Source organism: Cottoperca gobio, chromosome 19, assembly GCF_900634415.1.
Source record: "Cottoperca gobio chromosome 19, fCotGob3.1, whole genome shotgun sequence".
Lineage (NCBI taxonomy): Eukaryota > Metazoa > Chordata > Actinopteri > Perciformes > Bovichtidae > Cottoperca > Cottoperca gobio.
Window position 1 is genome coordinate 9,187,988 of NC_041373.1, and position 15,916 is coordinate 9,203,903.

Below are 15,916 nucleotides of genomic sequence, written 5' to 3' on the forward strand. Positions count from 1 at the left end.
CTAAAATATATGATATCACAATAGGGTCTAATTGACAAAGACTATTCCCAATTCTCATCCTTTTGTGCACATCTCAGTAAAAATATTTGCCACTCAGAATGACGTCTCACATGTTTGACATATCTGCAGTAATATCCAGTGGTTGTGGTCACTGAAAGGTCTTTATGAGATGGGTGGTGGCAGGACTGCAAGGTGTTATGTCAATAGGCTCTCCATTTGAGTTCCATCTGCTGCACATTGTCCAAAATTCATCTATTGTCAGCCAGCGTCATGCATTCACAACAGACCATGTTTAATATGTTTAAATACTTGTCTGTTTGCTGTTTACACCAGTAAAATATTATTTTATTACTCCAAACGAGTTAACAAACAAGTGTCTTACGTCTAAATATTTAGAATTAGAGTAACATATAATAACTGTGTACTTGTGTTACCTTCTGTGATACCTTCGCTAGTGCCATCATCATAGTCTGAGTAATTGGAGGTACTTCCACCTGACAAAAAAAAAGTATAGTTTACTGAAAACATATTTTTCTCACTTTGTCACTGGTTTTGAAATTTCATAATTAAGAATAAATATTTATACATAACATTTCTGTGCACTTTTTTAAAGTTTACATACTTTCCTCAAATGTTTTATCATCAAGAGGCTCTGAGTTATTGAAGGTACTTCCACCTGACAGAAAAGAGTTTACAACTTTTTAGATTCAATATTATTTCCTTGCACACAAACATACTGCTTTCCCACACAGCATGATTAAATGCATCTGCAGATAGTTTTGTAGTTTTGGTTTTAACTTGTTTTGAGATATCCATCTCCGAGATGTTTGACTCACCCTGAAACAATGAAGGTAAATGGGATTCTGTTTGTGGAGCTCACAGTACTGTGAAATGACAATTAAAAAATGTAAAGAGCAACGTCTCTTTCCAGGAACAGCATACCTGTTACTCTGTATGATCCACATACCACACTGTGAAGAGTTTTGGGAAACGGACATTGCTTGTAGTATTATTATCTTTTGTTTCCTTTTTAATGCTGAATCAGAAACAGAACTCCATTCACCTGAGTTGTATAGAGGTGGCAACAGAAATTTCCCACCTGCATGCATCATACAGAATTGTCCCAGCTTACCTGTGAGGAGGAGCAGAAAGACGAAATCTGCAAACATCATGTCTGTAAGAAGTCTTCAAAGTTAATGAGCATCTCTGCCTTCTCTGTGTTGTCTGGAAATGTGTGTTGGCGTAATAGAGATAATATCCCTACTAGAAGAGGGATGGGCAAAATGAATAACCAACCCTTTTAGTTTTTTGTCTCAGTTGAATGATAGAAACACGCCCAGGAACTCCCAGGAACTGTCAACACCCTCGACACTTAGCCGCCTGTGGCCAAATCAATTTAGCTGTCAAAAACAAAAGCTGTTTGATTTTTATGTCAGTTTGTTTTCCCAAGTTAAGTAGTTCAATGTCAGAGCTTTGTCTGAATGGAAACAAACTACAATTTACAATAAATATACAATTAATCTCAGGTGTGACTGATCACTGAGCCAAACTTTCCCCTCCCTTCCAGGGCACAGCAGTTATTTTCTCTGTGTTCCTGAAAATCACTTATTTTGATACAGTTGTTTAAGTTTATTTTATGGCCATCACCATATATCTGGATTGATATAAATCTAAATGGTTTAATGTGTAATACCCAGTCACCTGCTCAAATGAAATATGTGCCAGCATCTCCTACTGGGTCCATAAAATCTAAATGTATTCATCAGTTAAAACATTTTTTCATATAAATATATATAGATATAGATATATATCTATATCTAAATATATTATATATATATATATATATATATATATATATATATATATATATATATATTAAACAACCAACAGACAGCAGGGCAAGAATACGCAAAATTGGACCAAACTGCTGAAACTCTGGGAGTCGTCAAAATAACATTGCTTTCTTATAACGTTCACGTGGAGTCGGCCCCTTTACGTTAACCATCTTTGTGTTTGTGCCACTAACCGTTTACTGAACGGTCTGTGTACGTTTCAATAGTTTGTTTATTGTTTATTGTATCTTTTTAAAATATTTTTTAAGATGTAGCAATCACATACACAGCAATTCCATTTAATTAACAGAGAAAAGATGAAAAATCTGATGAACTTTATATTTAGTTTAAAGCATACCAGAAACTGTGCCTATCTAAATATGTTGTCCTCACAAGTGATTTAAAAAAAAACAGTGGTCCCCACAACTAACAAAAAACAAGAATTTGTGTGTTTGTATAAGGACAAAAATGAGATGTAGTTGTTTATAGATAGATAATCTTTATTTGATCAGAGGAAACACATTTAAAGCAAAATTGTCTTTCACAATGGTGCTGAAAATACATTAACAATGCATTATACAATGAAAAGTGTGAAATCAACATTCTTATACAGAACATACTTTAAATACAACACAGGCATAAAGACAAACAATCTAAACAAACAGTAAAACATGTACGTTTCCCTGCTACTAAGCAGACACAATCAGCAAAACAGGAGTATTCATTGTTTTTGTTATTTTATATTATTTATTTATGCGATATAAAGAGTCTGATATTTTTTCAAAGCCAATACTGTACAAACAACAGATCACAGAACTGTTCCATCAAATAAATACGTCATGAAATAATGTGGGCTGAAGCAAACAATATTAACTACATTGCACTGTATTGCCTCAAAGTGATCTTTACATTTCCTGCAAGAATCTAGACAACCTGTGATACATAAAGATTGTGCATATAACACGTTAAGGACATGTAAATATTAGATGTCATATTGGTGTACTTGAATTTACAATACACCCGGAGCAGTTCATACATAAAACATGCAAAGAGGAGTTGCAATAAACTGAAGGACTAGATATAGACACACAAATGTGTTTTCATTATGTAGCAATGATCTATGCAGTGTTCCATTTAATAAAGATAATAATTAAGAACAGACTGACCACTGTTATATAGAAAATAAAGAAAACTCTGTTGACTTTTTTCGCCACTCTGGTCCAGTACCCGGGCTTCTCCTCTTCCTTTGTGTTGCTGAGGAGCAGGAACAATGTTTTCTCCATCTCCTTCAGCTCATCTGAGAGCTTATCCAAGCCATGATACTCCTCAATCAGTTTGCTGCTGTTGCCCTGCAAAAGTGATTGTGTTGACTGGGTTACACAATTATAGATTGTAACATTATCATTTTTGAGATTTGGCATTTTGTGCCAAAGTGCAGTCCATGTCTAACCTCTTTGGTCACAGGCAGCAGTTCAGATGGAGTTTCACACGTAGACACATCATAAATACACGCACATTGTGTCCATTCTTGCTCCTCTGAAAGGACAATTTCCACCAAATGTAAAATATTACATTAAACAAACATGTACAAATTAGAAAAAGACTAAAAGACATCATAACTAAAGACCATCTTGCATTGGGATCTCACGAGCCGAATGGCCTAATCAGGCCAGGGGCATAAAGTAGAGGGGGGATGCCCTTAGTTTTAATCACAAAGTTTGTTTTGGAGAGGAGGAGACCTCTGTGGATTATTCGTCTCTAGGTAAAAACCTCCTGAACAATTAACAATCAAAGTCAGCTTCTCCCTAAACATTGCCGTCATCGGCATTGGACGCAACCAAACACCGCCTTTTGTTATTGTTTTGAGTTGGAGACCCCTAGTGGCATAAAATTACATATTGTCGTTTAAAACCTCTTACAGGGTGGGGGAATTTACCCGGAAATACCTACAAACGACATACCCAAAGTAAATTGAAAGCTGCTCTTCAACCATTTGCACCAGCTGCATGATTTTGGTGGGTATCTTTTTACCGGAAACGAACATGTGGACATCTGGCAATGTCTTAGGAGCGTTTTTTTTTTAAAAATATTGCTGAAAAGAGCATATTTATGAGGCTTTATAGGGAAGTGGGCTCAAAGTTATGATTTTGATTTTGAGTGTGCTTGCTAGTTTGAGGAGCTGATTGTACCTGCTGTTGTGATTTTCATCTCAATATCTAAACAGCTTTCCAAAACATATTTTTTCAGAATTATAAAATGTACATGTACATGGCACAATACAACTCCTCGGGCCGTCCACCCGTTAAGAGGTATTTATGTTCTACCTAGTTTACATCATTATTAAACAGGTTGTCGATCAAGCGTCTTCAACAATCTCCCACCTGCCGTAAATATGTCATATATACACAGTCTAATTTTGTCCATTAGTTTAGTCAAATATTTTGTAACAACCTACCTCTACATAAGGACTAGTAAATGGACACTTAAGTTCTTCTGAATGTTGAACTTTAAAATAGCTGGTGCAACTCGATCTTGGTTTTACCTCTGTGACAGTTGTTGAAGTTGGCCTTGCCTTTTTTGTTACAGTCCTCCCTCCGGCCTTTATCTGCCTTGTTGTCTTGGGATGCTTTGGAGTCTTTCTCCATCAGATGCATCACAAAAATTGTCTCCAGGAGGCTCAGTAGCATCAGAGCAAAAATCCCAATGCAGTAGACCGCTGAAGGGAGAAAGGCAACATCATTAATGTGGACAAATCATCACACATTGACAGTCCAATAAAGTAACAACTCTGAGCTTATTTACCTATAAGAGGTATCCTGTTTGAAGAGGAAGGCAGAATTTCATTCAGAATAAGTTGTAACACGGTGACAGCAAGCAGCACAGTGACCTTGAAGCTGAGCTTCTCGCCTCCGCTGTCTGAGATCAGGAAGGAGGCCAAATCCAGACACAGGAAGAACAGGACGGGTACCAAGAAGTTGACAATGTAGAGGAGAGACCGTCTCTTCATGGTGATCTGTGAAATGATGTTCGAGTCAGATAGTTGATGGGCCTGAAATACTATGTAGTACACACCCTGCAACAACAAGGGTATCTGCACCAATGTGCTCAACTATTAACTGGATTAAAATAATAATTATATATATTATTATAATAATAAACCTTATTTTTATAGCACCTTACAGCATAGAAAGAACATAAAAATAAGGATATAATGCCAAGTTGATGTTAACCCATAGATGCGGCCTGCACATATACCTCATAAACACTGCAGCATCAAAAGGTCTACATGTTCTTCTACTCTTTTCTTTTCTATCAGTGGTGGAAATTTTAATTGAAGTATTTGATGGACAGAACAGTATGGTGGAAAGAGGGAAAAAAGGGAAAGATGGATGGACAGGCCGATAGATATAAATCTAAAACTAAATCAATCTGTACTTAAATTAAGTACATGATGCCACAGTTACTGTCTCCCTGTGTACATCTGTATACGTACAGTGTAAATGATAATGTCTTGGCTGAGCAAATTGCTGGCATTGTTGGCAGTAACTGTCATGTTGAGGAACAGCCATTCGTACTGTGTCCGCATCACCTCTCGAGACCACTCTGTGGCCTCTGAAGAGTTGTCGCTTGGCTGAAGCCGAATGTCCTTTGCTGAGGTGGGAGAAAATAGAACTGTGAGGTTGTGTTAGTTGAGAGAACAAAGAAGGAATGGATGATAAGTGCTCGGTTCTGGTGGTGTGTGGTGGACAGTAAGCTGGTGTAAGTTCGATTCATAAGCCAGTAGGGGACATGTTATGTAAAGGCCCTGTCACACAGTTCCGTATGGCAGAAACGTATGCTGGCGCATAATTAGCATATACAACGTATATGAACGTATACAGAGCCTATCTTTTTTGAGCATGTTCAAAAATGTTTCACGGCCTCAGCGTTCAAAAATGTACACCAGCGTATTGCCGATATTCCGTATATGCCGGCAAACATTTCGGCCATACGGCGAAGGAATACTCTAGGAATGTACATCTGTTGGGCATTCGTCGAATACGTTGCCCATTCGTTTTGTATAAATACGTGATACGCTATTGATAGGCTCTGTATACGTTCATATACATTTTATATGCTAATTTTCATATGCGCCAGCATCAAATCAAAATATAATCACATTTATTTATATAGCCCAATATCACAAATTACATATTTGTCTCAGTGTGCTTTACAGACTGTACAGGTTACGACACCCTCTGTCCTTAGACTCTCGCACCGGACAAGGAAGAACTTCCTAAATTGAAAATTGGAAGAAACCTCAGGGAGAGCAACTGAGGAGGGATCCCTCTCCCAGGACGGACAGACATGCAATAGATGTCGTGTGTACAGGATAAACCACATAGTACAAATACAACATCCATTTGACAGAAATTATGTTGTGATCAAAAAAGAGAAAGTATGGATGAATCCAGGAAACTGTCAAAATGGCTTCTCGTGTCAGGCAGGACCAGGGAAGTAGGCGCAGCCACGATTCATGATCCTGACGTAAACTTTATCAGTGGCAACCTGCCACATGAGAGACACAGAAACTCCGGGGATGATGCCCCGGATGCTGAGTTAGTAACATACATTTACATAAATGCATACAGATAGAGAGGGAGGGGAGGACAGAGGAAGAGAAGGAGAGCAGGGAGGTGTCCCTAGGCAGTCTTAGCCTATAGCAGCATAACTAGGGGCTTATCCAAGGCAAGCCTGAGCCAGCCCTAACTATAAGCTTTATCAAAAAGGAAAGTCTTTAGCCTGCTCTTAAATGTGGAGAGGGTGTCTGCCTCCCGAACACAAACTGGAAGCTGGTTCCACTGGAGAGGAGCTTGATAGCTGAAGGCTCTGGCTCCCATTGTACTCTTAGAGACTCTAGGAACTACAAGTAACCCTGCAGTCTGGGAGCGCAATGCTCTAGTTGGTTTATAAGGTACTATGAGATCTTTAAGATATGCTGGAGCCTGACCATTAATTGCTTTGAAAGTCAGGAGAAGGATTTGGAATTATATTCTGTATTTTACCGGGAGCCAGTGCAGAGCAGCAAATACAGCATACATTGCTGCAATATGGAACTGTGTGACAGGGCCTTTAGAATGAGGAATAAACTCTTTGACATCCAAACCCACTGATCTTAAGATTTTCAGGTTCAATTTCCGAGACCTGACGGCTAATTTCTGTTAGTTACCTCGCTCGCCTACCATCTAGGGCTGCATGATTTTGGAAAAACAATGCAATGGGTTTTTTTCTCAGATTAAAAAAAATAAAAGGAACTAAAAGTGTGAACATTTTGAAATGAATCTGGTGCACTTTGAGAGCAAAATGAAGAGGCTACATCTATAGACAATTGTGTGCACTAGTAAACACAAATATAAATAAAGAAATAAACTCATTGGTTGTATAGATATAAATTGGCACTTTAAAAAAGTAACACCTAAAAAGCATGGTAAACAAGAGGTCCGTGTCTCAAGACAGGTCGGGTTGGTTTCCATCTCGCAGTGAGGACAGTCTGCCCGGTAACGGTCGTGCTGCTCCCCGCACGGAGAGAAGGAACAGCAAGAAGGTCCACAGCCCCGTGAAGCGTGTTTGAGTTAATTTACCGACATTGTCCTGCAATGTGAGTAATGCTTTGTTTTGCATGTTATTGCGATAGCAGCATCTCGGCTGCTGACAGGAAGAGACTGAACAGACTGGTTAAGAAGGCCAGCTCTGTCCTGGGGAGCCCGCTGGACACTGTGGAGGTGGTCGGTGACAGGAGAATGACAGCCAAGCTGTCATCTCTATTGGACAACATGTCCCACCCCCTCCAGGACACTTTGTCCGCACTGTGCAGCTCCTTCAGTGACAGGCAGCTGTCAGACTGTACGATCACCACGGCCCCTGGTAGACCACCACACCAACAAAAGTCTATTCCGACAGTGTGCAATTACCAATGCCTTGTGCAATATTCACTTTTTATAACTTTTGCAATTACACTATCATGTGCAATATTCACTCCTACACTTTTTTTTTCTCCAATGACTGTACTTATATTACTTATATTACTGTTACTGTATTTTTATTCTATTTAATTGTTTCTTGTCACTTTACTCTATTTGCTGTAGCAACGTAAATTTCCCCGTCGTGGGACAAATAAAGGATTTCTGATTCTGATTCTGATTTATGGTTCAAAGCCTGTGGCTCTCTTTGTGAAGGGTGCTTGGTTGCTGTTTGGCTTTTACTGAATGTAGAGAAGAAATTGCAGTTGTATGTATTTGATCGGACAATGCAGTCTATTGCAGGAAGATGCTAGCTGCATTATGGTGTAATAAAAGTTACAAATACACCGACTACACAAAGTAATCCCATATTCAGTAATGAAACAATGCTGACCTTCCCAGTGTCGCACATATCACAAAGTGAATTAAAAACGTACATACATTTTGAAGCATGATGATGTGCAATACATCTGTTTAGTGTTTTGGTGGTGATAAACGGTAAAAATCTGACAAACTATAAGTCAAAACACTGTAGGTCTCTACGGCGGGACTCATATTAACCCGTTAAATTAACCATGAATCCTGCTTTCTCAGTGTCACTATCAGCCAATGACAGGACGGTGTTGATACTGCTCTATGCAAAATGAAATGATTCTCTATGACAAAATATTTTTTGCAACTTAATTCTAACCTTTATTTGCTAACTTATTTCCTACACTCACTTACTTTACTTCTGCACTTACACAACACGTTTATCTAATGTATTTACTGTGCGTTTTCCCTTGATGTTAAAAGAGAAATGTGTCACTTTTCTCAGTCAATACAGCCCAACCTGAGGAATTGATTGCTTCAATGGACTACATTTACCATTAACATTGACGTGTGCTTTAAAGGGGAAATCCGGCACCTATGTGGATGTCCAGTTCATTTGTGAATCAACCCCCGACATTAGTCCCCCGTGAGACAACCCATCACGCTCTCACCGGTGTGTATGACAGACTTGAAGGAGAGGTTGCAGTTCTGTATGTCGAAGGGGAAGTTGTAAATGTGCATCCTGCAGGTGCTGACCAGCACCTGGTCGTTCTGGACTTCAACATCACCTTTATCATTGATGGTGAGATAAGGACTCAGAGGGGCTTTGTCCTTCTCTGTCCTGTAAGAGAACACATAGAGACAAGTGAAAACAAAAAACACAGATGATGGCTTGAGGTCGATTCAAAAACAATGGAAGCACTGATATCGATCCAATAACAGGGCTCTATTTTCACCAAATTCTAAATCTGTATGCCTCACTATGTGAAACTCACTGAAACATATTTTTATGTGGAGTAACTTTAACACGTATTGCTTTGGTGCTTTACAAAGAAACGTTAGTGTGGACCAGTCACGTTATAGTCTAATTATTAATTATTAATAACAAAAGATTATGGTATGCAATTAATTCCAATCCTAGTGTGTATTTAGTTAAACATGATCTATCAATAATGAACTTTGTTATATCTACCCATGAAACTTATTCTTCAGCCTTAATTTTGTGATACAGTGCATTGGTGGAATAAAAGCATGTATTGATTATTTAACAAACAGTTGATCACAAAAAAGAAAGTATGCAATCAACGATTGAACAGTACGTAAAATATTGATGCTTTACTCCAGGGGTGTCAAACTCATTTTAGTTCAGGGGCCACATTCAGCACAATTTGATCTCAAGTGGGCCGGACCAGTGAAATCATAGCATAATAATCTATAAATAACGACAACTCCAAATTTTCCCCCTAAAAATGTTCAAACTTAATCTTTTTACAAAACATTATGAACAACATAAAATGTCTTAAGAACAAAAGGTGCAATTTCAACAATAGTATTAGTTCATCATTTACACATTGGCATTTACAGATCACAGTGTATCTACAAAGGCACAAAACATTTTGTCACAGGTATCTGGAACAGTATTTTACTTTATGATCAAAACAACTTGTTTTTACACTTTGCAAAGTCATCCCGCGGGCCGGATTGGACCCACCTGTTTTGGCCCCCGGGCCGCATGTTTGACACCCCTGCTTTACTACAAAGTGAAATGAGTTAATACCGATACGTATCAGTAATAGAATTTGCAGAAGAAAGTGCAAATTTCCATCCACTACTATCCTTTACTCCATTCAGATGAAGAAAACGCAGCAAGGTGACGACGTCAAGAGTGCCAGTCAAATTTCAAACATTGCATTTGTTTCAGTCTCTTCATCGGTCCAAACATACTGTACCTAAGTAGTGGAAACTTGAGTCACATTTTCTTTTTTACCGATTTACTAACGTTTACACCTCAGCCAAACCTAAAATCTTTTTGTTTTTTATTATTTCTTGCTTCCACACAGGGTTTTTTGTGCACAAATTCAAAATGTGCATAAAAACAGGTGGATGGAAACGTATAGTTAATATGCTCTTTTAATAAATGTAAAGTGTTTGAGTGCATGTGGATCTGTGAAACACAACAAAGCACTCATAAAATGGATATAAGTGAGGAAAATCGGGAAATGGGATAATGACGTTCATTTTTCTCTCAATTAAGCTTCTGAGAGACATTACGTCTGTAGACTTCAGAATCAATTATTTGTCATTTGAACAAATCAATATATGCACTGCAGTGTGTGTGTGTGTGTGTGTGTGTGTGTGTGTGTGTGTGTGTGTGTGTGTGTGTGTGTGTGTGTGTGTGTGTGTGTGTGTGTGTGTATACATACACACTTACATTTCTTCAATAGTGATATCTGGCTTCCACAAAACTTCAGCAGGAAGAGAAACATTATCAATTCCACAAAACTGATTTGGATCCCAGGATATGTATTCATTGTGCCACCTCTGCAGAGGAAAACATAAACAGGAAGATAAAGGGAAAGTGAGAGAGAGTAATAAAAGTGTAATTTACCATTTAAAAAGAAAAAATATTCCCAACTAAAGTTCAGTCTCATCACAGAACTCACCATGACAGTCCAAACATAAGGGATGAATTTCTGCTCTTTCTCAACCTGTAAACAGAGACATGTGTGTGAACATCTTTGCAACACTTCAGGAACAAGATAATGTCACATCTAAAGTAAAAACCTCTCAGGGTCCACACAGTCTGCACAATGCTCTGAATTAATAGGTTAGAACATAGGTCTGTGACCCCCAGGGGGTCCGCAGAGGTACTGCAGGGGGGGTCACAAAATTGTTTGTAGATAAAGCAATTTTTTTTTTTTATAATAATAATATCTTTTCTTTTTTTACAATTATACTGGCGACACACGCCTACAGTCAGAGACAGAGTGGAGGAAAGGAGAGGGGTGAACTAAAATAAATTTCCGCCATGCACCCCCCACCCCCCACCCCCCCCCATCCTGGCTAATTCAAATTTCTTATCAATTTAACTGTGTTAATGCTGATATGGCATACATTTTTGCAAGGGAGCTGTTTTTTTTCGAATTTTGGAAGTTCAACCCTCAGCTTCTATAATAAGTCTTGAATAAACTGTGGTGCCCTTAAACGACACAAATCTCCCCACTGAAACCCATTACAACCAAAATGTTTGATACCACGGCCTTTACAGCAGAAAATCATTCATTCTTTTTTATCAGGCTTTTAATCTAGAGCCATTTTGAAGGTAACCTGAGCAAAAAAAATAAAATGCCTCACAATTGATGTTGTTACTAATCATTGACACCCCCTTTTCATAAAAACAACACTGGCATTATGTAAACAATGAATGAATACATGGTAGTGATGATCAGGACTGTAGTTGGTTAAAAGAGTTAACTCAGTTAAAGTGGAAAATAATAATACATGATATTTTAAGTTATTTGACGCAGACATTTTTGTTCTTTAAAGACATCAGAGCAACTTTTTAAAGTCGGGCACAAGAGTTAAACTGGATCTGCATTTACAATAAACATATTGACAGACAGATGCTGATTGGAAAATGGCTCTCTGGGAAAAAATTTTTAATAAATCCTGTCTGGAAATCTCTCTGTGAAACCAAAATGTGTGTATCTGGCCAACTAAACGGCCAGCTAAAGCAAGAGACTAAAGCAAGCGAGCAATGTCAAGTTAAAGCTGCTGCAATATATAATAACTAATGCTAATATACCTTTTTATATCCACCTCTTAAACAAACCATCAATTATGATTAACACATATTTGTAATGCAATTGAGTTGTACAAGAACAAACAAGAAACATTTATAAATCAAGGCATCATGTGCATCCACATACAGAGGAATCTCCCTAAAAAAAATGAAAGTTAATAAAATACCTTAAAAGAAAAATATGTTAGTTTTGGCCAATATCACAATAATATCAAAACAGCACCTTATCACATTGGTATTCTAAAATAAGCAATTACAGGAGCCCCATTAGTATAACAAATATGTCCGCTATACATGGAGTTTTGCACTTTCATTAACACAAATATTTTTTCTATACAAGCTTTTTTTGCGGTTTAAAATATTGAGCACGAGTTTCTAGTTTTTGTTCTGTTTCATCGGTTTTCCTATTTTAATTGATCTTTAAGTACTTTTATATTGTTATTGCTGTGGTTTTGTTTTTTGTTTTTTAACGTGAAGCACTTATCGAACTTTCTTTTGATATCTACATATATTTGACACAGTTTGTAGTTTCTGCTGTCTGCCTTTGTAGTTCAACATTAGTGAAACACCATTGATCGTGTCATTTAAAATGTGGTTGCCCAATATGCTCAAGAGTTGTGGCAGTTTGCTACATGAGTTTGACAACTCAATTCAAATAAAACTGAAAGGAATATAAATTAAAATGACAAATAAATATAATAATTAGCATTGGAACTTTTGACCCAACAAAGCTTTAACCACTTACCACATCCAGAATGGCGTAGAGCAGCACTTCCAGGGAAACCCGTGTGGAGCGTTTGTAATTTTTAACGGGCCGGGTCATTGAATACAGCTCATTGTGTTTGGTCAGCTTCAGATGGTTTAAAACATCCTGATAACTGCAGTTACGCTCAGGAAACACCCCATCTACAGCAGAAACACCAAGACACATTCAGAAAATTACTCTCAAGAAGAGAGAAATCATGAAACGTGCTGTGGTTAACTTTTCTTCAAGATTAGAACTTCTTACGTTTGTTTGGACATCAGATTTACTGTATGTGCTCTAAATTACAGTGTAGAAAAGGAGACATCAGTCTTCTATTAGGTATCCATTGCTTCATAATGTGTTATCAAACCATGAAAAACCAGTTCACAAATATCTACAGTAATATCCAGTGATAGTGGTCACTGAAAGGCCACAAGCACAATTATGAGATGGGCGTTGTCAGAACTTTCAGTTTAAATGGGGCTCTCCATCTGAGATGAATCCGCTATTTGTCGCCCAAATGCATGTTGTTCAAATCAAATCACAAATTTCAGCTCAAATCTGGGTAAAAAAACTACTAATTACAATTAGTGTTTACTAATTACTACTAAAACACTGTTTTGTTTCTTTTAATGTTCCTATAATAAGCCATATTTTAGATACTGTTATTTTAATATTCATATGCTTCCCTTTTTTGTTATTTATTTGTATTTTGTACATTCTGATATTACTCTGGAAACCCAGGAAATCATTTTTGTCAGCTGCTCCTTCATTCCTTCACAATAGACACCAAGCCGCCACAAGTGAGAAAATAAACTAAAAGGCAGCTCAGCTTTCATTTTACTCTGGAAGTTAAAAAAAGACAAAACATTTTCTTTAAATTAACAACACCACAGGACTGTAAGGAAATAAGTTTAGTCTCTATACAACCTGATTTCTCAGGATGCACCTGAACACATCATGCAGAACATTGTCCAGGCTTACCTGTGAGGAAGAGCAGAAAGAGGAAACCAGTGAGCATCATGACGGTAACACCTGTGAGAATCCAAAGTAAGTGAGCGTCTGCACAGTTAATGTCCTCCTCTGAGTATTGTCTGGAAATGTCACCACGTCTACCTCATACTGGAAGAGGGCCGGGCAAAACAAATCGTTTATGTTGTTTTTTTAATAATGTCATTAGTCTGATGGGTCTGATGTAGTCTCAGATGTGGTCACTCCCACATCACAGCATTCCTCAGGGGTCTTTGAGGAGGGGTAAAAGAGGCGGAGAGGCCTCTGGTGGAGACAAAAATGGGCTTTAATGATGTTCGGTGGTAAAAGTAAGTACAACTAATAAACATTTTGTACAAACATCGAGACAAAAGATACATTTGAGTCAGTAACACCTTTGGAGCAGCCAATAATGTAATAAATACAGTTAATGTAATAACTGCCAATAACTTGATATTTTTTCCTTTTACTAATGTAATAACGTCAATAATTTAATAAAGTTTCTGAAACTGTTTACTTGAAACAGTCATTTTATAATTTATAATTGAAGATTACATTTTTTATGAAAATAAATGGTGGTCCTTGTATTCGAGGACAAAGCATCTTTATAAATAGTTACAGATTTTATATTATACAACATAATTTTTTTTATCTGTGACTGTCTGACACTTGATAATACATTAAACATGGTGATATAGAAAATAAATTATTAAATGATCAGCTAAAATTATTATATTTTTTATGTTTTTTTCAAAGCCAGCTAATAATGTAATGACCGAGCCTAATAACTTATTACAGTATGTACAACATTTTTTATTACATTATTGGTATTTACATTAGCAGTAGTCACTATATGATTGGTAATTACATTAATATTAGTTATTACATTATTGGTAATTTATAACTACAACCTGAAACTCTTGTCTGAATTATCAGTATGTTATTGTTACAGATCTTTAAAAATGTATATAAAGTAACTGATAGATTATTCTCTTACAGACATGTATAATTGATTAATTTTATTAAATGCCTGTTATCACTTTCTTTATTGACAGAAGCATCATATATTAAAGGTTATAATAATACATTTTATTTGGAGGCGCCTTTCAAGACACCCAAGGACAGGTTATGGTTAATGAAGTTTAGTTTTAGATCAAAGTTTGCATTTATTCAATGTACATAAAAAAACGTTAACAAAACAATACAAATAATAAGATCACAATACTTTTTTTTCCTATTTTATATTTATGTTTCTTGTACTCTTTAAAGTATTTATAGACTGTCTGGTCCAAAAAGAGTGAAAATGTGGAGCTGCCATTAAAGTAAATGAATGCTTTATATCATCAACTTTGATCTCACTCTAACTATTAAGAAGAATGTGAAAATTCTAAGCATTAAAACAAAAAGCAGACCTCACCACCTTGTGGCGGCACAAAGACGCAGCCAGAGGACGCTGTTGGGATCAAATCTGGTGAAGGAAGGCAGGGACACACTGAAACAAAAAATAACTAATAAATAAAACGTTTTAATTCATAAAAGTCCTAGAAGCATATTCAAATATATAAATATATATATACAGTATATACATATATAACTATACATATATATAAATATGAATATAAATATGTATACAATAATAATAATAGGTCGGGAGGCTCTGGAGAGGCCCATTAATGCCACAGCACTAGATGGTCGTCTACTCTGCAGGGTTACACACTGCTCGACTCCACTCCAGATGACCTTGTCAGGTAATCACAGCGAGAGTCTCACCTTTCACCTTATCCATGCTCCACATCAGCCTGTAATTTTGAGGTTTCCTTGGCTAAGGAGACATAATCCACACATAGACTGGTTTTCAGGAACTATATTACAGTAGAGTGCTCATTGTCATGCTGTCTGTCTTAAGTCTGCAACCCCATCTACTCCTAGTCTGCCTGTCACCTCTGAGTTTCCAGATCTTTCTGGAGTTCCCAAGGATTATCTGGATCTTAAGGAGGTGTTTAATAAGACCCGAGCCACCACCTAGACACCACATCGAATCTATAACTGCGCTATTGACCTGCGTCCAGGTACTTCTCCTCCCAGAGGTCGACTCTTCTCGCAATCGGCTCCTGAGACCAAGGCCATGGAGAGGTACATCAATGACTCCTTGGCTGCAGGAATCATCCGACCATCTTCGTCTCCAGCCGGAGCTGGGTTTTTCTTTGTGGGAAAGAAGGACAAGACCCTGCGTCCA

The 15,916-nt window shown here is 37.3% G+C and overlaps 1 protein-coding gene across 1 annotated transcript; it reads right to left on the reverse strand.

Annotated features, from left to right (window-relative positions):
- Positions 1–2,756: 2,756 nt before the first annotated feature.
- On the reverse strand, positions 2,757–15,715 carry LOC115024845 (5-hydroxytryptamine receptor 3A-like). The gene is made up of 13 exons (XM_029456704.1): positions 15,622–15,715; positions 15,098–15,148; positions 13,675–13,773; positions 12,691–12,851; positions 10,807–10,851; positions 10,575–10,684; positions 8,815–8,984; positions 5,322–5,483; positions 4,635–4,889; positions 4,375–4,548; positions 3,283–3,368; positions 3,035–3,181; positions 2,757–2,765 (listed from the first exon to the last, which is right to left on the reverse strand). The coding sequence occupies exons 1-13, from the start codon at positions 15,713–15,715 to the stop codon at positions 2,757–2,759; spliced, it is 1,563 nt and encodes a 520-aa protein (XP_029312564.1).
- Between the last annotated feature and the right edge of the window lie 201 nt (positions 15,716–15,916).

Bases quoted from the DNA above. Each gene is read 5' to 3' on its own strand.
- LOC115024845 (XM_029456704.1), bottom strand. From the start codon at position 15,715: ATGTGGTGTCTAGGTGGTGGCTCGGGTCTTATTAAACACCTCCTTAAG. The intron at 13,774-15,097 runs GTGAGGTCTGCT...GACAATACTCAG, and splicing joins CTTTGTGCCGCCACAAGGTG to AGGAGGACATTAACTGTGCA. The intron at 10,685-10,806 runs GTGAGTTCTGTG...TTTCCTCTGCAG, and splicing joins CTTATGTTTGGACTGTCATG to AGGTGGCACAATGAATACAT.